The 20,681-nt window shown below is 38.1% G+C and overlaps 1 protein-coding gene across 1 annotated transcript in view; it reads right to left on the reverse strand.

Moving 5' to 3' along the window:
• Positions 1-20,681, reverse strand: part of GAREM1 (GRB2 associated regulator of MAPK1 subtype 1) — a 470,758-nt gene that overhangs the window by 73,098 nt on the left and 376,979 nt on the right. The window contains exon 4 of the mRNA XM_053715004.1: positions 16,856-18,031. Within this exon, the coding sequence (XP_053570979.1) occupies positions 16,856-18,031 (1,176 nt within the window). The remainder of the gene's footprint in view (positions 1-16,855; positions 18,032-20,681) is intronic.

Genomic DNA, 20,681 nt, shown 5'->3' on the forward strand with positions numbered 1-20,681 from the left:
TAGATCCCCTAGAGGAAGGCCATTGTATTCAAATAGGCAATACTCTCTTCACATCCCTCTGACATTCACTGCGCTCTGAGAGGAAAACCGGGCTTCAGCCTGCTGCGAAGCGCATATCAACGAAGAATCTAGCACAAACTTACTTCACCACCTCTATGGGAGGCAAAGTTTGTAAAACTGAATTGTGGGTGTGGTGAGGGGTATATTTATAGGCATTTTGAGGTTTGGGAAACTTTGCCCCTTCTGGTAGGAATGTATATCCCATACGTGACTAGCTCATGGACTCTTGCTAATTACATGAAAAAGTAATTTCTAGACATAAGAAGGAATATGAGGTATTCCTTATACACATATAAGATTTAATACATCAACAAATAAAATTCCACATTCAAAAAGCAATCAGACGTGTTTTTCATTGAATGTTCTTAACAAACAGAATGTTTTTAACAAATAGTTTTTAATTTAGTGTCTTAATTTAGTTACATATCTGATTGCTTTTTGAATGTGGAATTTTATTTGTTGATTAATTAATTCTTATATGTGTATAAGGAATATCTTAAAACCCTTCTTGCGTCTAGAAATTACTTTTAACCTACTGAGATTTTGGACTGTTATCCAGGTATAACAGGCGTTCCAATTCCCCTTTTTGTACTCTATTTACAAGTGGATGTGCTAACCAGTGGGCCACAAAGCACTTTTGCCCCCTCCCGGTCAGAATTGCTAATGCCATATTTTTGGCATGAAACATAATAATGTCAACAATAGTGGCACAAACAAAAGTATTAGCTGATCTTATGAGTCTTAACTGAATCTAAAACTGTTCACCAGCAGATTAATCTGAAAACTGCTCAGATAAGCTATCACACCGTAGAGAAGGGGGTGCAGCCACAAAAGCAATACTAATTTTTGGCCTAAAAGGGAAATCTATTTGCTGAAAAACCTTCCAATCAAAAGACTCTAATATCCTATCAATAGAGTCTAGTAAAAGAAGTACTTTCCTCAAGAGGAATAGTAGAACAGTTGGCCAAAGTAGAAATAACCTCATCTGCTTTAGGTATAGTTCCCCAAAGCTCTATGTTAGAAGCAGGTAAAAGAAACACCCTTAAATATATTAAAGCTGGATTAAAGGGGATACCAGGCTTAGACCACTCTATAGACAATATTTCAGCGATAGCATCAGGAACTGGGAAAAAAAACTCTGGTGACTAAGCAGTAGATTAAAAAAAACACATCCAATTGCTTAATAGACCCTTCCTCGGGATCATTCTTCAGGTCTAAACAGAAAAAGCATGACTCAGTATCTTGATCAATACCAACTCCTTATCATTTGAAAATACCTCACCCTCTGAGGACATATCAGGGTCTGAAACATGCAGCTTAACAGACTTAGATCTATTTAAATCAGATAAGCTAAATGAGTGATTAAAGGCATAAGAAAGTAAAAATTAAACTTGCATTAATCAGATAGAGCAAATAATATTAAGACACTTTTAAATTCACTTCCATTTTCAAATATGCTTAGTTCTCTTGGTATCCCCTGTTGAAAAAAGAATATACACATATCCTACACTAGTGGGAGCTAGCTGCTAATTGGTGCCTACACTCATTTGTCTCTTATGATTTGCTAACTAAATGTGTTCAGCTAAGTAGTGCAATGCTGTTCCTTCAGCAAAGGATAACAAGATACAGAAGCAAATTTGATAATAAAAGTAAACTGGAAAGTTGTTTAAAATTGTATGTTCCATCCAAATCATGAAAATTTGGGGTTTCCTATACCTTTAATATATCTGTAATGGACAGAGTAACTGTAGTGTTGATACTTGATTTCTTACAGCATATTCCCTTAATATTATTCTCTACATACACACATTAAAGTATTTTTTTTAATATACGTATAACATACAGTATCTCACAAAAGTGAGTACACCCCTCACATTTTTGTAAATATTTTATTATATCTTTTCACGTGACAACACTGAAGAAATTACACTTTGCTACAATGTAAAGTAGTGAGTGTATAGCCTGTATAAAAGTGTAAATTTGCTGTCCCCTCAAAATAACTCGACACACAGCCATTAAGGTCTAAATCGTTGGCAACAAAAGTGAGTACATCCCTAAGTGGAAATGTCCAAATTGGGCCCAATTAGCCATTTTCCCTCCCGGTGTCATGTGACTCATTAGTGTTACAAGGTCTCAGGTGTGAATGGGGAGCAGGTGTGTTAAATTTTGTGTTATCCGCTCTCACACTGGTCACTGGAAGTTCAACATGGCATCTCATGGCAATGAAATCTCTGAGGATCTGAAAAGAAAAAAGAATTGTTGCTTTACATAAAGATGGCCTAGGCTATAAGAAGATTGCCAAGACCCTGAAACTGAGCTGCAATCACGGTTGGCAAGACCATACAGCGGTTTCACAGGACAGGTTCCACTCAGAACAGGCCTCGCCATGTTTGACCAAAGAAGTTGCGTGCACATGCTCAGCGTCATATCCAGAGGTTGTCTTTGGAAAATAGACGTATGAGTGCTGCCAGCATTGCTGCAGAGGTTGAAGGGGTGGGGGGTCAGCCTGTTAGTGCTCAGACCATACGCCGCACACTGCATCAAATTGGTCTGCATGGCTGTCATCCCAGAAAGAAGCCTCTTCTAAAGATGATGCACAAGAAAGCCAGCAAACAGTTTGCTAAAGACAAGCAAACTAAGGACATGGATTAGTGGAACCATGTCCTGTGGTCCGATGAGACAATAATAAACTTATTTGATTTTGATGGTGTCAATCGTGTGTGGCAGAGACCAGGTGAGAAGTACAAAGACAAGTGTGTCTTGCCTACAGTTAAGAATGGTGGTGGGAGTGTCATGGTCTGGGCCTGCATGAGTGCTGCTGCCACTGGGGAGCTACAGTTCATTGAGGAAACTATGAATGCCAACATGTACTGTGGCATACTGAAGCAGAGCATGATCCCCTCCCTTCGGAGACTGGGCCACAGGGCAGTATTCCAACATGATAACGACCCCAAACACACCTCCAAGACGACCACTGCCTTGCTAAAGAAGCTGAGGGTAAAGGTGATAAACTGGGCAAGCATGTCTCCAGACCTAAACCCTATTGAGCATCTGTGGGGCATCCTCAAATGGAAGGTGGGGGAGCACAAGGTCTTTAACATCCATCAGCTCTGTGATGTTGTCAATGAGGAGTGGAAGAAGACTCCAGTGGCAAACTGTGAAGCTCTAGTGAACTCTGTGCTGGAAAATAATGGTGGTCACACAAAATATTGACACTTTGGACCCAATTTGGACATTTCCACTTAGGGGTGTACTCACTTTTGTTGCCAAAGGTTTAGACATTAATGGCTGTGTGTTGTTATTTTGGGCGGACAGATAATTTACACTGTTATACAGACTGTACACTCACTACTTTACATTGTAGCAAAGTGTCATTTATTTAGTGTTGTCACATGAAAAGATATAAGATCACTTTTGTGAGATACTGTATCGCCATAGCTAGGCACTGCATTGTAAAGATCTGGATACAATTTAAATGCTCAGCGCAGGAACTTCTACATATCTGTCTCTAATTATTGCTTGGCTATGAGACAGCAAAACTACGCAGTAATTAAAGCGTGTAGCTGGGTCAGAGTTTTGACTTGTGGATGATACACACCAACTTCTATGGGGGAAGTTTTCATATGTAAATTACATGAAAAGCAGGCAAAATAATGAAAGTACATATTTTAAAATACCATGGCTAATAATTGTATGGGGTATTTAATTTTGAGTTCAGTTACTCTTAACAGTGGATCAATATTTGATAACAGAAATAAAATGGAAAGTAGTTTAAAATTGTATGTTTTACCCAAATCATGAAAGAAATTTTTGTCGTTTCCTGTCCCTTTAACATAAATGTACTTTTACACTTATTTAGAGGAGGCATAGCCGCCAACACTTCAGAATAAGTAGAGCATACAAAATCTTTAAATCTTGGAGCAAAATCTGAAGAATTCCCTTGTATAGAACAAACAGAGGGAGGGAAAGATACTCTTAAAAGCAAGAGCAGCATTGGGCTGATTAGAGTGCAATAAATGATCTATACAAGAATTAGAAAACTAAGCAGGGGATTTTACAAGCTTTGTAAAAAAAACACACTTAATATTAGACTAGCACGGAGGGGAAAGACTAAATTAGCATATACAGCATAAACTGTCAAACGTGCAGACAGTCGAGGTGCGCTAATAAAAAAGCCTTCATCCGCAAAAGCAAAACACTAAAAAGCCGACATGTGCACGTCAAAGTAGAGCACTAAAAGAGCCAGAACTACATGCACACACCTGCAAATTAATCAACGCGTGCAAAGCATGCTTTTGACAGTGCACTATACACATAAAAATACAGCAAGAAGTCAGTGTGTATATGCTAACCTACCTTAATGCGCTCAAAATAACAAGACTTGCTCTACAAAAAAGATAAAACATAGGAGTATATAAAAAAAATAAGGTTCCTGCAGCCCAATTCCAATGTATAATATATATATAATAAAAAAATGGCTTTCAAATTAGTTCCCTGGCTATGATGTACAACACTGAGCGTACATACTTATACACATAGAGAGAAGAGCACTCACAGGACCGAACAACCATACCATTGTTAGCCTGTTCTATGGTGATTTACCACCTGGATGCAGCTTCTTTTTAGTCCAATAATGCTTTTCAGAGAGTAGAATTTTCCTGTAGTATATCAGTCTGATGCCGCCTATTACGTTTAGTCCAGCGCCGAAATACCAGGCAATTCCTCTGAGAACATACTTATAGCCAATAAGCTAAGTGAGTGCCCATATTAAAAAAAATTCTTACCTAAGAAGCACCCACATTATGGGACTTACCGTCTGCAAACAAATACTGCTTCCAGTAGATAGCTGATCTAATGCTATACACGTGACAGCAGATGATCTTTGTATGTGGAGTATAATGATGATCCAACAGGAGGCTAGGGACCGGTCCCCATGACACCTGTGGCAGGCCTGTGACTAACTCACACTGGGTGTAATTGTGCCACTTCCCCATACACCATAAGCTTCCCTCTGTCCAAACAGTAGCTCTCTAAGAGGAAAATGGGTATCAAATCGGCCTGAGGACCACTATCACAGAAGAATATCTGGAGCACCTCCATTCTTCACCTTCGTCCTGTGGGGCCAAAGATAAAACTGGTTTACCAGTGAGGTGGGAGGGTTTTTAAGGGTTTTTGTGGGAATATTTGCCTCCTCCTAGTGGCCACTGGCCAGGAGTGGAATTCCCAGGAGTTATGGCTCATGGACTTTATGAAAGAAAATGACTCAGTTACTTGTTATCTGAGTGCAAAATAGAAAGTAGTATGGATTATGCATGAGCAGCATTATAGCTTCATAAAAGGGTGGATAAAAATCAATAATTTCTAAAAAAAACATCTAAATCAGAATTTGTCTTATTTTAGTAAGATTTTTTTTAAATTTAAATCAGTTTTTTTTAAATAGAATTTTTTTTTAAATTCTTTTTACGCCAAAATCTATCTAATGATAGTTTTCGATTTAAGAATATATTATCGTCCATAAGTTATTCCTCATGAAATAAGGATTTATTTTTAATTATATATGAAGCTGTAAATATTCATGGCTGTAATGTTTATTTTTTAGGGTAAAATAATTCTATGAATCCATTTACAATGTCATGCACTCCCAGAGGTTTCTTTAAAATATTATTTTTTTCCAATCTCGAACATTATTATCTCATATTCTTGGTTTGTAGTTCTCTAAACTAGAGATGTGTCTGTAGAACACGACTCTTCTTCACAGCAAAAAAGTTATAAACAAATATACAAATTTTAGAAATAGACCTTAAAGAGACATGAAACCCATTTGTTTTCATTCATGATATAGAAAGAGCATGCAATTTTAAACAACTTTCTAATTTACTTCTATTATCTAATTTTTATTATTCTCTTGATATTCTTTGCTTAAAAGCATATCTAGATAGGCTCAGTAGCTGCTGATTGGTTGCTGCACTTAGAAGCCTCATGTGATTGGCTCACCCATGTGCATTGCTTTTTCTTCAACTAAGGATATCTAAAAAATGAAGCAAAATAAATAATAGAAGTAAACTGCATTGTTGTTTAAATTTGTATTCTCTTTCTGAATCATGAAAGAAGAATGTTGGGTTTAGTGTCCCTTTAAAGGGCCATAAGCCCATTTTATCTTTTATGATTCAGATAGAGCATACAATGTTAAGATTTCCTTATGTTATCAAATCTCTTTGTATTCTTTGTTAAAAGAGCAGCAATGCACTAATGGGAGCTAGCTGAACACACTGAGTGAGCCAATGATAAGAGGCATATAGGTGCAGCCACTAATCAGCACTGCATTGCTGCTCACAAGCCTTCCTAGGTAAGATTTTAACCCAGGCTACTAAGAAAGTGAAGCAAAATTAGATAATAGAAGTACATTGGAAAGTTGTTTAAATTACATGTTCTATCTGAATCATAAAAGTGTAATTTTGACTTTACTGTCCCCTTAATCACATTGTCCCCTGCAGTTCTATGTACACAGGATCAACCGCTTACTAAGTTTCAAGAAGCGCAATGATTAGAAGATTGTTTATAGTGGAATAGATCTGAATAAGGGCCTAAGTGTGAGGAGGGAGGGGCAAGCAGTTATAATGAAAGTGAAACCTATATATTATTTTAGTTAAATTAAACTATTTAAATTGTTATTATTAAAGTAATGATTATTTTTCTTAAGTTAAATAAAACTATTTAAATTATTATCATTAAGTTAATGATTATTTATTATTCTCCTTCCAATAAAGTACAGAAGAAAAGTTGATCAAACACGAATGATTAACCTTTTAAACTGAAAAAAATTATCAATCGCCTAGATTACAAGTTTTGCACTATAGAGGGTGCGAAATGAACGCAACGAAAGTTGCGTTATTTCAACCTCCATAGCTCTGCCATTACAAGATTCTAAAAAGTAGCCTTGTGCGTGCGATATTGTGGCGATAAGCTCCATACCGCACAAAATCCAAGAGCTGAGAATACGTGCTCGTGCACGCTTTCCCCAGACATCAATGGGTAGAGAGTGTTAGAAAAAAAATCTAACACCTGAAGCACGGAATTGCAATCGCCGTAACGCAATCCCATTGATATCTATGGGGGGAAAAAGTTAGGTTTAAACCCAACACCCTGACAAAAACTCCAAGTCTAAAAACCCCTAATATGCTGCCCTGACATCGCCGACACTGAAATAAAGTTATTAACCCCTAATCTGCCGCTCCCGACATTGCCACCACTAATAAAAGTTATTAACCCCTATTCCGCCGCTCCCCGACATAGCCACCACTATAATAAAGTTATTAACCCCTATTTTCCCGCACCCCAACATCGCTGCCACTATGATAAAGCTATAAACCACTATTCCGCTGCTCCCCGACATCGCTGCCATTAAATAAAGTTATTAACCCCTAAACCTCTGGCCTCCCACATCACCACCTCTAAATAAACCTATTAACCCCTAAACCGCCAGTCCCCCACATCGCAAAAAACTAAATTAAACTATTAACCCCTAAACCTAACAACCCCCTAACTTTATATTAAAATTACAATATCCCTATCTTAAAATAAATAAAAACTTACCTGTGAAATAAAAAAAACACAACTAAGTTTAAACTAACAATTAACCAAACATGACTATTATACTAAAATTCAAATAACTACCAATTAAATAAACTAAATAAATTACACATTAAAAAAACCTAACACTACTAAAAAAATTTAAGTATAAAATTACAAAAAATAAAAAATACTAAATTACGAAAAATAAAAACAAAATCATCCAAAATAAAAACAATTACACCTAATCGAATAGCCCTATAAAAATAAAAAAGCCCCCCCAAAGTAAAAAAAAAAACCCTATCCTAAAATAAACTACCAATAGCCCTTTAAAGGGCCTTTTGTAGGGCATTGCCCTAAAGAAATCAGCTCTTTTACCTGTAAAAAAATACAAACCCCCCCCCAACAGTAAAACCCACCACCCAACCAAAACCCAAAATAAAAAACCTAACTCTAAAAAAACCCCCTAAGTTATCCATTGCCCTGAAAAGGGCATTTGTATGGGCATTGCCCTTAAAAGGGTATTCAGCTCTTTTACATTGAGGAGGCGAGGTCTTCATCCATCCAGACGGCGTGGAGCGGGTCCATCCTTCAAGACATTCGGCCACCGCCGTACACTGAATCTTCAATGCAAGGGAGCCTTCTCAAAATGGCGTCCCTTGGATTCCTATTGGCCGATTTGATTTTTGAAATTCAAATCAGCCAATAGGATGAGAGCTACAGAAATTCTATTGGCTGATTTGAAATGCAAGGGACGCCATTTTGAAAAGGCTCCCTTGCATTGAAGATTCAGTGTACGGCGGTGACCATATGAAGAGGAAGCTCCACGCCAGATGTCTTCAAGGATGGACCCACTCTGCGCTGCCGGGATGAAGATAGAAGATGCCGCCTGGATGGATGAAGACCTCGCCGCCTGGATGAAGACTTCTCGCCGCCTGTATGTCCGGACTTCAGAAACTGTAAGTGGATCGTCGGGGGCTAGTTATGAGGTTGGTTTCTTTTCACTTTTTTTGGGTGTTTTTTTTTTTTTTTTTAGATTCGGGTTTGGGCTTTTTTAAAATAGCTGAATGCCCTTTTAAGGGCAATGTAAAAGAGCTGAATGCCCTTTTAAGGGCAATGCCCATACAAATGCCCTTTTCAGGGCAAAGAGTAGATTAGGTATTTTTTTTAGAGTTAGGTTTTTTATTTTGGGGGGTTGGTTGGGTGGTGGGTTTTACTGTTGGGGGGTCTTTTTTTTTTTTTTTTTTTTTACAGGTAAAAGAGACGAATGCCCTACAAAAGGCCCTTTAAAGGGCTATTGGTAGTTTATTGTAGGCTAGGGTTTTTTATTTTGGGGGGGCTTTTTTATTTTTATAGAGCTATTAGGTGTAATTGTTTTTATTTCGGACAATTTTGTTTGAAATTTTTCGTAATTTAGTGTTTTTTGCGATGTGGGGGGCTGGCGGTTTAGGGGTTAATAGGTTTATTTAGTGGCGGTGATGTTGGAGGCCAGATTTTTAGGGGTTAATAACTTTATTTAGTGGCGGCAATGTCAGGGAGTGGCGGAATAGGGGTTAATAACTTATTAGTGGCAGCGATGTCGGGAGCGGCAGATTAGGGGTTAATACGTTTTAAATAGTGTTTGCGATGCGGGAGGGCGGCGTAATAGGGGTTAATAGGTAGTTTATGGGTGTTAGTGTACTTTGTAACACTTTAGTTATGAGTGTTTTGTAACATTTTTGTGGCGCAAAACTCATAACTACTACTTTCAGATAGCGGAACGGATCGTGTCGGTATAGGCTGGAACGCAAGCATTTTAGCCTCACCGCACAACCTGTAATACCAACGCTAGGGAAATCCCACGCAAAAACTAAAAAAATTTTAATTGCAGGATTGACGTTGCGTTACAGGCTAAAATGCTTGCAGTATAGCTATACCGACAAGACTAGTAATGGCTATGTTATTGTTTTTACAATGAAATGGCCATTTTTTTAAAACTGTAACGCAAAACTGGTAATCTAGGTGTATGTATTTCTAATCGTACACAACTAAATCAGTAATTTTCTGAGATAAATGGAAAAATAATCTGAAAAGTTATTCTAAAAATAAAACCTTTATGTAGAAAACTATGATTTAAATTTAGTCTTACTGACTATTGATTTAAGGGGATAGTAAAGTTCAAATTAAACATTCATGATTCAAATAGGGAATGTAATTTTAAACAACTTTCTAATTTACTTTTATCATCAAATTTGCTTTGCTCTCTTGGTATTCTTAGTTGAAAGCTGACCCCCCCCCCCCTTCATCTGCATCTAGAGCACAAGACCTGGCTGACAACTTTTTCAATAAAACACTTACCATCCGAAGCAACATCCCAACACAAGCCTGCAATCTCCCAACTTTGTCCCCAGTCAACCCCTCTGGCACTCTCTGCACCCTTCCCCCAATCACTGAGAATAAAGTGGGTTCCTTTTGTTTTCCTCACACATCACTACCTGCCCACTTGATCCCATTTCTTTACGTCTAATACCTTCTCTGTCTTCTACCCTCACTCCAGCTCTTACTCACATATTCAACTGGTTCTTGCCCATATTCCTTCAAACATTCAAAGGTCACCACATCCTCAAAAAACCCTCCCTTGATCCCAATTCTCCTGCAAACTACCACCCCATATCACTGCTTCCGCTAGCTTCAAAAGTCCTTGAAAAACTAGTTTTTGATCGCCTAACCCACTTCCTGTCCTATAACTCATTGCTTGACCCCCTGCAATCTGGCTTCTGTCCCCAATACTCAACTGAGACTGCCCTCAACAAGGTTACTAATGATCTCCTTTCTGAAAAAAACAATGGCTACTACTCTATACTCATCTTATTTGACCTCTCTGCTGCCTTTGACACTGTTGACCATCCCCTCCTCTTACGGACTCTCAGCTCTCTTGGGCTCTGTGACACTGCCCTCTCCTGGATTCACTCATATGTCTCTAACAGATCCTTCTCTGTCTCTTTTGCTGGTGACTCCTCCTCTCCATTGCCTCTGTCTGTTGGAGTACCTCAAGGCTCTGTTCTGGGTCCTCTACTCTTCTCTATTTACACTTTTTCACTGGGTAAACTTATTAACTGCTATGGCTTAAACTATCACCTCTATGCTGATGATACCCACATCTACCTATCCACCCCAGCACTCTCTCCTTCTGTCAATTCTCACATCAGTAACTGTTTATCTGGCATTTCTTCCTGGATGGCCTCTTACCACCTAAAAATAAACATGTCCAAGACCGAGCTACTTCTAATCCCCCCTCTAATTCTACTGCAGTTTCTAATGTTTCTATCATTTTTGGCAGCAAAACTATCTCCCCATCACCCCAAGTCCGCTGCCTTGGAGGCACACTTGACTCAAATCTGTCCTTCATTCCCCACATTCAATTGCTCCATTCATCGTGCTGCAACAACCTACGCAATATCTCCAAAATTCGTCCGTTTCTAAGAGCTGAAACTAATAAACAGCTAATCCACTCCCTGGTAATTTCCCGACTTGACTACTATAATAACCTACTAACTCGACTTTCTCTCTCCCGCATCTCCCCCCCTTCAATCCATCCTAAATGCCTTTGCTAGACTAATCCACCTCTCCCAACGCTCTGTATCTGCTGCACCTCTCTGCGAATCCCTTCACTGGCTCCGCATTCACAGCAGAATTAAATTTAAATGTCTCACCCTGACCTACAAAGCCCTTACCAACGCAGCCCACCCTACCTGTCCTCACTCATCAACAAATATACTCCAGCAGGCCCCCAAGATCCTGATTACCTGCTCCTTGCATCTTCTACCATCACCTCCTCCCATGCTAGACTACAGGACTTCTCTCATGCGGCACCAACCCTCTGGAATGCATTTCCTCGAGCTGTCAGACTTTTCCCTAACCTGTCCTCCTTTAAACGCTCCCTAAAGACCTTTTTCAGGCAAGCTTTTCACCCAACTCAGTAACTAATTAATTTTACTCACCTAACAGTTGCCCTCTTCTAACTCCTCACTAACATCGTTTTCCCATCCTCCTACTCATCTAGATTGCCCTCAATTACCCCTGTATTTGTCTGTTAAATTTTTGTCTTATATTGTAATATCTCACCGTTGTACTTTTTTCTTTGTACCCATGGACAGTGCTGCGGAATCTGCTGGTGCTTAATAAATAATGAATATTAGCACTGCAGAATCTGTTGGCACTCTACTAATAACCAATAATAATAATAAAAACCTAGGTAGGCTCATATGCTAATTTCTAAGCCCTTAAAGGCCGCCTCTTGACATTTTTTCACAGCTAGAGGGCGTTAGTTCATGCGTTTCATATAAATTACATTGTGCTCATGCATGCAGAGTTATTTCAGAGTCAGCACTAAAAGCCTGAAATGCAAGTCTGTCAAAAGATCTGGGATAAGGAGGCAGTCGGCAGAAGCTTAGATATAAAGTAATTACAGAGGTAAAAAGTATATTTCTATGACAGTGCTGATTATGCAAACCTGGGGAATAGTAAATAAATGGATTATCTATCTTTTTAAACAATAACATTTTTGGTGTTTACAATCCCTTTAAATTGTGATTTAAACCATGATTTAAACCAATCAAATCTACCCTGCTCCATACTGGAAGTATTTTTGTTCCACTTGTAATCTGGTACTTAAAGGGATAGTAAAGTCAAAATTAAACTTTCATGATTCAGATAGAGCATGCTTTTCAGTTTAAAGTGAAGGCCCATTTTGATTAATTAGTGCCCGTTTTTTAATAATCCTATTAAAAACAAGGGCACTTTAATTCACCAAAATTGACATTTTACAGTTTTCTTCAAAAACTTACCTTTTAATCCTGAATGCCGCTCCAGCGATTCCCCCGGCCATCGGAAGCCTCTGCAGACGTCAGAAATGACAAATCAGGCTTCCTCCAATCACAGCTTCCCCCCCGGCGGAATCTTGGCCTGATGCAACGCTGTGATTGGAGGAAGCCGGATTCGTCATTTTGGACCCGCGAAGACGGCTTGCGACGGGCAGAGGAAGTGCTGGAGTGGCTGCCAGGATTAAAAGGTAAGTTTTTGAAGAAAACAGTAAAATGTCAATTTTGATTAATTAAAGTGCCCTTGTTTTTAATAGGTTTATTAAAAACAGGGCACTAATTCATCAAAATAGACCTTCACTTTAATTCTGTTATCAAATTAGCTTTGTTCTCTTGGTATCTTTTATTGAAGAGTAAAACGTGGCAGCAGAGGATCTTTGTATGTGTAAAACTAGGTAGGCTCATAAAAGCTCAGGAGTTTGTAGGTGTCATTGGTATTCTATGGCAGCAGTGTTTTGCAACATTATTTGTAGCTTTGTTATACAACGTTGCAAAACACTGCTGCCATAGAATACTAAAGACACGTGCACACTCCTGAGCTCTTGTGAGCCTACCTAGTTTTACTCTTCATTAAAAGATTGAAAAGTTTTTTAAAATTGCATGCTCTATCTGAATAAGGAAAGCTGACTTTACTGTCCCTTTAAGGATATTGACATTTGCCTGGAAAATGTAAAGCGAATGCTGTTTAAAGTTAAATGGAAAGAAATACAACTGTATAACTTATGTAAGTCCTGCCAATTCTCATTCATTAATTGACTTCCTACTTATGGTCATTGACTGGTAGGTACATTATGGCTTACAAGTACAAATGCACTATTTTAGCAAGCCTTCAGGAGGGAGGGTCTAAGAGTGCACAAGACCTGCGCTATTATAGCCAGACAATCCCTTAACGACCAGCGACATACAGGGGTTAATACACCCTTTCCCAAATTAAGCAAAACATAGAACTTTTTAGCATTCCCAAATGTTTGTACAGCCCTAGAACCTAAAGAATAAATTAAAAAGTACAATCTCTGAAGACATGAATGGTCTGACTTTCTATGTCCTTACACACGTATTTTAGATATACAAATAAAAGATTTTTTCTACTATTTTTGGCTCTAATATTGAAGAAGACCATAGCTGTGAAGAACAAAAAACTTCAGCATTTTCCCCCCTTAAACCCCATGCCACAGAAACAAAATAAGACTCACTAATCGATATTGGAAATGCAGTGCTTGCAAGATCACAATGAAATACAAAATGTATTAGCTTATCATGTAGCGGGCAGACACGTTTCCCCAGCAAAGGAGCCTGTCTGAATGCATTCACAGAGAAGAAGGCAGTGAATGAGAACCATCTGTGCAGACCCGCCCCCTGTTCTTGCACAAACGGCACAAGAGCAGTGTCAATCACCCCAGAGAAATGTGTTCTGCAACCTCTCAGCCTGTAGTTAACGGTCTGCACCTAAAGCGCTCCTAAGTTTAATCTTAATAAATGGAGCCCTTGGTATTCTGTAACATTTTTTATTTTTATTTTTTAATTTAAGTTTATTAAATTGCACAAACTTAAATAGCTAATAGTTTTAGAGGTTATCAAAGTCTCATATTTATTTATATATATATATATATATATATATATATATATATATACTGGGGTTGCAGTATTCCTTGTTCAGAGAGGAATTGCCTGGCATTTCGGCGCTCAAATGACCATAATAGGCAGGATCAGACTGATATACTACAGGAAAAACTTTTCTGTGCTAAAAAGAAACCGCACCCAGGTGGTAAATCAACATAGAACAGGCTAACAAGTTATTGAGCTGGTTGTTCGTTCCTGAGAGCGTGCTTTTGTGTATGTATTTATACACAGGCAGAATACTAACATACACCAAGGGCTACCTGTACAGATAAAATGTAAACCATTGTATGTGCTTAAAGTACAACGGAATTCCATGGTGACTCTAAAAGGTATGTGACTGTGTGTTTCTTAACAATAGGGAGTACATTATAGATTTGCAGTATTATGTCCCTTTCAGGTCCTTAATAAAGGTAAAAACAGTACAAGGCAACATTTACAAATACAACAGTTAAAGGGCCATGATACCCAAATGTTGAAACACTTGAAAGTGATGCAGCATAGCTGTAAAAAGCTGATTAGAAAATATCACCTGAACATCTCTATGTAAAAAAGATACTTTACCTCAAAAGTTCCTCAGTAGCCACATTCCATTGTAAAGGACTTCTAAGCAGCAAATCAGTATGTCTGTCCCGGGACAGCTAAGGGAGTGAGCTTACGTGCACACTCAATTTATTTCCCTATTCAGTTTAAGGAAGTTTACTATGAAATCTCATGAGATCACAGTAAAAGAGTTCATGACCTCAGCACTGCTGATGCTGATTGGCTGCTGTTCATTTCTTCATTTTTTTTTTACCTGCAGCTGAGCAGCAGTTGAGTATAACTTTTTACACAGAACTTACTCTGCTGAGCTGTGGAAATTGTGAGGTAAAATATCTTCTCTTTTTACATAGAGATGCTCAGGTGATATTTTCCTGTCAGCTTTTTACAGTTATATGCCATCAGTTTCAAGTGATTTAGCATATGAGTATTATGTCCCTTTAAGGGCCAGATTACGAGTGGAGGGAAATATTGTGCTTACGTGATATTTGTGCTCCACTCAGTAATACCATTAGACTTAAATGTGCCCTGGCATTACAAGTGCAGCGCAATGCGAACCTAACCTTGTGTATACACATATTAACACATAAATATATATGTATATAATCATACAGTGCTAATGCTATGACCTGTATCAATGTGATATATTCTTTTACACATTATTGCTACACATATCACTATGGCAACAGCTTTTGGAGCACTTTTTTGAAGCTGAAGGGGTGGGGCTTATGGGTATTTATGTTTGAGGTTTGACACAATGTTGTTTGGTCTGAGGAAGGGGTTGCTTACCCCCGAAACGTCATCATGTACTATTAAAGTATTTGTTTTCTCAGTAATCCAGTGAGTGCAGTCCCTGTTTCTGCTATATCAAGTATTTTAACTTGGCACCCTGGTTGTTGACCCGTGAAGTGGGAGTGCAGATACCCAGTGACTATAATCATATACATATATATATAGTGAAAAAACAGTCCCTCATGTAAAGGCACTTTTACCTCTGGTTAATTGTAAAAGTTAAACCGCGAGCTTGCGGTAACATTAACCAGACACTTGTAGAGGCTGGCTATTTAACGTGGCGTGTAAACAGGCAAACTTGTCCCTTTACAGGCGCATGTTAAGATAACTCTCCACTTGTAATCTGGCCCTAAATTATATGGTAAGGTGAGGGAGAGAGATGAGAGAGAAATATGAGAACGAGGGACATGAAAGAGAAACCTAGAGAGGGAGAGATGAGAGAAATAGGAGAGATATGACAGAGATATGAATTAGACACAGAAAGAGATAAAGAGAGGAACAAAACAGTTTTTGTGTGTTCTTTTTTAAGTAACTCCCCACAGCTTTGGCTTTTGCAAAACGTAGGGAATATACCAAGCTCAAACAACTAGTGCAGGAGATTGTGCCATCCCCACTAAAGGATACAAATTATTTAGCCAATCAGCAGCCTGATCCAGTACTATGCAAACACAAGATGGCACCCGTCAACATATCCAACTTTAGCTTTAAATCTATCACTTAAACCAGTGTTTCCCAACCCCAGTTTTCAGGACCCTAAACAGGTCGGACATTCATAATGTCTTAACTAGAGCACAGGTGAAATAATCAGCTGATGGGTGAGCTGATTATTTCACCTGTGCCCTAGTTAAGATATAATGAATACATTTTTTCTTTCATGATTTAGTTAGAACATGCAATTTTAAAAAAACTTTTCAATGTACTTCTATTATCAAATTTGCTTTGTTCACTTGCTATCCGTTGTTGAAAAGAATATCTAGGTAGGCTCAGGAGCAGCCATGCACTACTGGGAGCTAGCTGCTGATAATATGTCTTGTCATTGGCTCACCTGTTAATTTCAGCTAGCTCCCTGAAGTGCATTGCAGCAACTTCAACAAAGGATACCAAGAGAACAAAGCAAAGATGATAACAGAAGTAAATAGGAAATGTGTTTAAAAATTGCATGCACTATTTGAATTATGAAATAAAAAAATTGGGTTCATGTCCCTTTAAAGAACATAATAGACAACTGAATATGGTTGTACTTAAAGGAACATGAAACCCCATTCATTCTTTTTAATGGCATTAAATGAGTTGACAGTATTGTGTTGTTTTTAAGGTCTTAGCAACCTTGTAATTTAGCAAGAGCATCTACATAAAATACTGATTTCTAATGTCAGCTTTATATACCATAGGGAATGACTGATAGAAAGTAAACTTACAGCTTCCGATTTTGGAGGCACTGGAGGTGGAGGTAAAGAGATATCTGAACACTTGGTTGTCCGTAGAGATCCAGGAGAAGACAGTGACGATGTGCCACACTTAGAATGTAGTGAACCTCTAAAAGGGTCACATTTGTTCTTTTCACTTTGAGAACGTGTGAGAGGCTGGCTTACTTTTTTCACTGATCCTTGCTCTAGCCAGAGTTCTTCATATGGAATTTCTGGCTTGGCTGGTAGATTTGTTGATTCTTCAACAGTTTCAGGGAAAAGATAATCACTTCCGCTGTCACCAGAGTCCTGATACTGTGGAGAATCTTGAGGAAAAACAGCCCAGTCCCCACAAATGTCTCTGCAGCCATGCAAGTTCACCTCACTGTTCCCATGGAGATTGTTTCCATAAACACATACCGAAAGCCTGTGAAATGACTGTGTCAGTTCATCACGAGCATAACTGAGAGAATTTGGTATGTGGCTGTGGCCTGAACACCAATTTGTTTTTGGACTCTTGCATTCCTCATTCCAGTCAGCTTTCACATCTCTCACAGCCCGGGAATATTCCTCTATATCGAACTGTTCTTGGCAGATATTATACCAGTGCTGTACCAAAGATTCTTGCCATGTTTCCCCTTTCACAAGGATTTCAGGAAGGCTAAACTTTGGGACAGATAAATGCAAAGGGAAATGCATGGGGATGATTTTGTTGGCACGTAATACGCAACAGACTACAACAGTCTTAGTTTGTATGTTGACAAATTTGTAGCGATGTCCTTCACGTATGAAGTGTAAATCATATGGATTACGAGGAGGTGGGCTAGGCACAGTCACATTTACAGGTAATCTAGTCTTTTCTACAATGTTGCGTATTATATGTTCACCTTCCTGCATTTGAATCTCTAAAGGACTGCGTGTGCTGAACCTTCCTTTACATTGGAACGGAAGGCTAATGCTTTCATTGGTTCTATGGTTCATGCATATTAGACATGGCATTTTGCCTTTGCCTAACTTACTGATTGAATTCAACTTTCCAATTTTCTTAAAAATGGTATTGAGGCGTGACTTCTCCTTGGATGTTTTTGCATATAAAATTTCAGCTTGTCCCATTAAAGTCAGCTCATCTCCAGTGCACAGGGTGATGTTGTAAACTTCAGTATCTTCATTGCATTCACCAGAGGCAACCTGAAACATTAAACAGGCAATTAATTTGGGCATCTGATTTTTTTTACAATTCTACACTGTACTATGTTAGATGGCTGATAACTGTGCTTGTTTCAAACATGGTATGCAATCTTAACATAAGAATATTACAATCTAATAGCATGTAATATTCAGAATTAATAGTACTAAAGTCCTCCCACTTCAGCTTATATATTTAAATACCAAAACATTTTTATTGTTGCTTTATAAAAAAACAAAACCCACAAGACTGATTACATAGTAGATGAGGTTAAAAGAAGACCTATACAGATCCTACCTGATTTAAAATAAAGCAGATGTATTTAAGGTATTGACAGTCATTACTTCCTTAGGGAAGATGTCCACAATTTGAATGCTCTTACTGTGAAAAAGCATTTACGTTCCTGTAGATTAAATCTCCATTCCTTTAGTGTTAAATTATTACCTCACAATTGGAATAAACTGCGCTTCTGCCAACTTTGCATATGGGCCTTAAATATATTTATATAAAGTAATCATATTACCCTGTTAAGGATCTTTTTTCTAGAATAAACAGACTCAATTTGTCTAGCCTCTGTTTATAGTTTAAATCATCTATTCCCCTTATTAGTTTTTTGGCCAATCTCTGAACTTTTACCAATTCTGCAATACCCCTTTTTAAAATTGGTCCCAAAGAATTTTAGAAACACAAATTTTAGGGAGTTTTTAATCACCAGGCCCTCGATGAGGTCTTAACAGGAATTTACATAATGACAGAATTATGGTTTCTTCCCTTGAATTTATAAGTAAAATAAAGAAATGCCATAATTTAAATATGACTAAAAAGGAAAGAGATGCATTAGATGAGTTACAAAATAATAAAGAAATTCTAATTAAGCCTGCTGACATCTTAGATAAAAAGTGTTATAAACAGCTAAATGACACCTCTATTAACTGCATAAAGATCCTATAGAACTCCATAAAAAATGATACAGGGATTTTCTAAAAACATAATTTATTTAAGAACTTACCTGATAAATTCATTTCTTTTATATTGGCAAGACTCCATGAGCTAGTGACGTATGGGATATACAATCCTACCAGGAGGGGCAAAGTTTCCCAAACCTCAAAATGCCTATAAATACACCCCTCACCACACCCACAATTCAGTTTAACGAATAGCCAAGTAGTGGGGTGATAGAAAAGGAGTAATAAACATCAAAAAATGGAACTGGAAATATAATTGTGCTTTATACAAAAAATCATAACCACCATAAAAAGGGTGGGTCTCATGGACTCTTGCCAATATGAAAGAAATTAATTTATCAGCAAATACAACAAACGGTAGAATTTAGTAAATGTATGCAAAGAAGACCAAGTTGCTGCTTTGCAAATCTGATCAACTGAAGCTTCATTCTAAAAAGCCCACGAAGTGGAGACTGATCTAGTAGAATGAGCTGTAATTCTCTGAGGCGGGGCCTGACCCGACTTCAAATAAGCCTGATGAATCAAAAGCTTTAACCAAGATGCCAAGGAAATGGCAGAAGCCTTCTGACCTTTCCTAGAACCAGAAAAGATAACAAATAGACTAGAAGTCTTCCTGAAATCTTTAGTAGCTTCAACATAATATTTCAAAGCTCTTACAACATCCAAAGAACGTAAGGATCTCTCCAAAGAATTCTTAGGATTAGGACACAAAAAAGGGACAACAATTTCTCTATTAATGTTGTTAGAATTCACAACCTTAGGTAGAAATGTAAATGAAGTCTGCAATACTGCCTTATCCTGATGGAAAATCATAAAAGGAGATTCACAAGAAAAAGCAGATAATTCGGAAACTCTTCTAGCAAAAGAGATGGCCAAAAGGAACAACACTTTCCAGGAAAGTAGTTTAATGTCCAAAGAATGCATAGGCTCAAACGGGGGAGCCTGTAAAGTCTTCAAAACCAAATTAAGACTCCAAGGAGGAGAGATTGATTTAATGACAGGCTTGATATGGACCAAAGCCTGTACAAAACAGTGAATATCAGGAAGCTTAGCAATCTTTCTGTGAAATAAAACAGAAAGAGCAGAGATTTGTCCCTTCAAGGAACTTGCAGACAAACCTTTATCCAAACCATCCTGAAGAAACTGTAAAATTCTAGGATTTCTAAAAGAATGCCAGGAGAATTTATGAGAAGAACACCATGAAATATAAGTTTTCCAAACTCGATAATAAATCTTCCTAGAAACAGATTTACGAGCCTGTAACATAGTTTTAATCACTGAGTCAGAGAAGCCTCTATGACTAAGCACTAGGTGTTCAATTTCCATACCTTCAAATTGAATGATTTGAGATCCTGATGGAAAAACGGACCTTAAGACAGGTCTGGTCTTAAAGGAAGTGGCAAAGGTTGGTAACTGGACATCCAAACAAGATTTGCATACCAAAACCTGTGAGGCCATGATGGAGCAACCAGCAACACAAACGATAGTTCCATGATGATCTTGGAGATCACTCTTGGAAGAAGAATTAGAGGCGGGAAAATATAAGCAGGTTGGTAACACCAAGGAACTGCTAATGCATCCACCGCCTCCGCCTGATGATCCCTGGACCTGGACAGGTACCTGGGAAGTTTCTTGTTTAGATGGGAAGCCATCAGATCTATTTCTGGAAGACCCCACATCTGAACAA

Source organism: Bombina bombina, chromosome 5 (assembly GCF_027579735.1).
Source record: "Bombina bombina isolate aBomBom1 chromosome 5, aBomBom1.pri, whole genome shotgun sequence".
Lineage (NCBI taxonomy): Eukaryota > Metazoa > Chordata > Amphibia > Anura > Bombinatoridae > Bombina > Bombina bombina.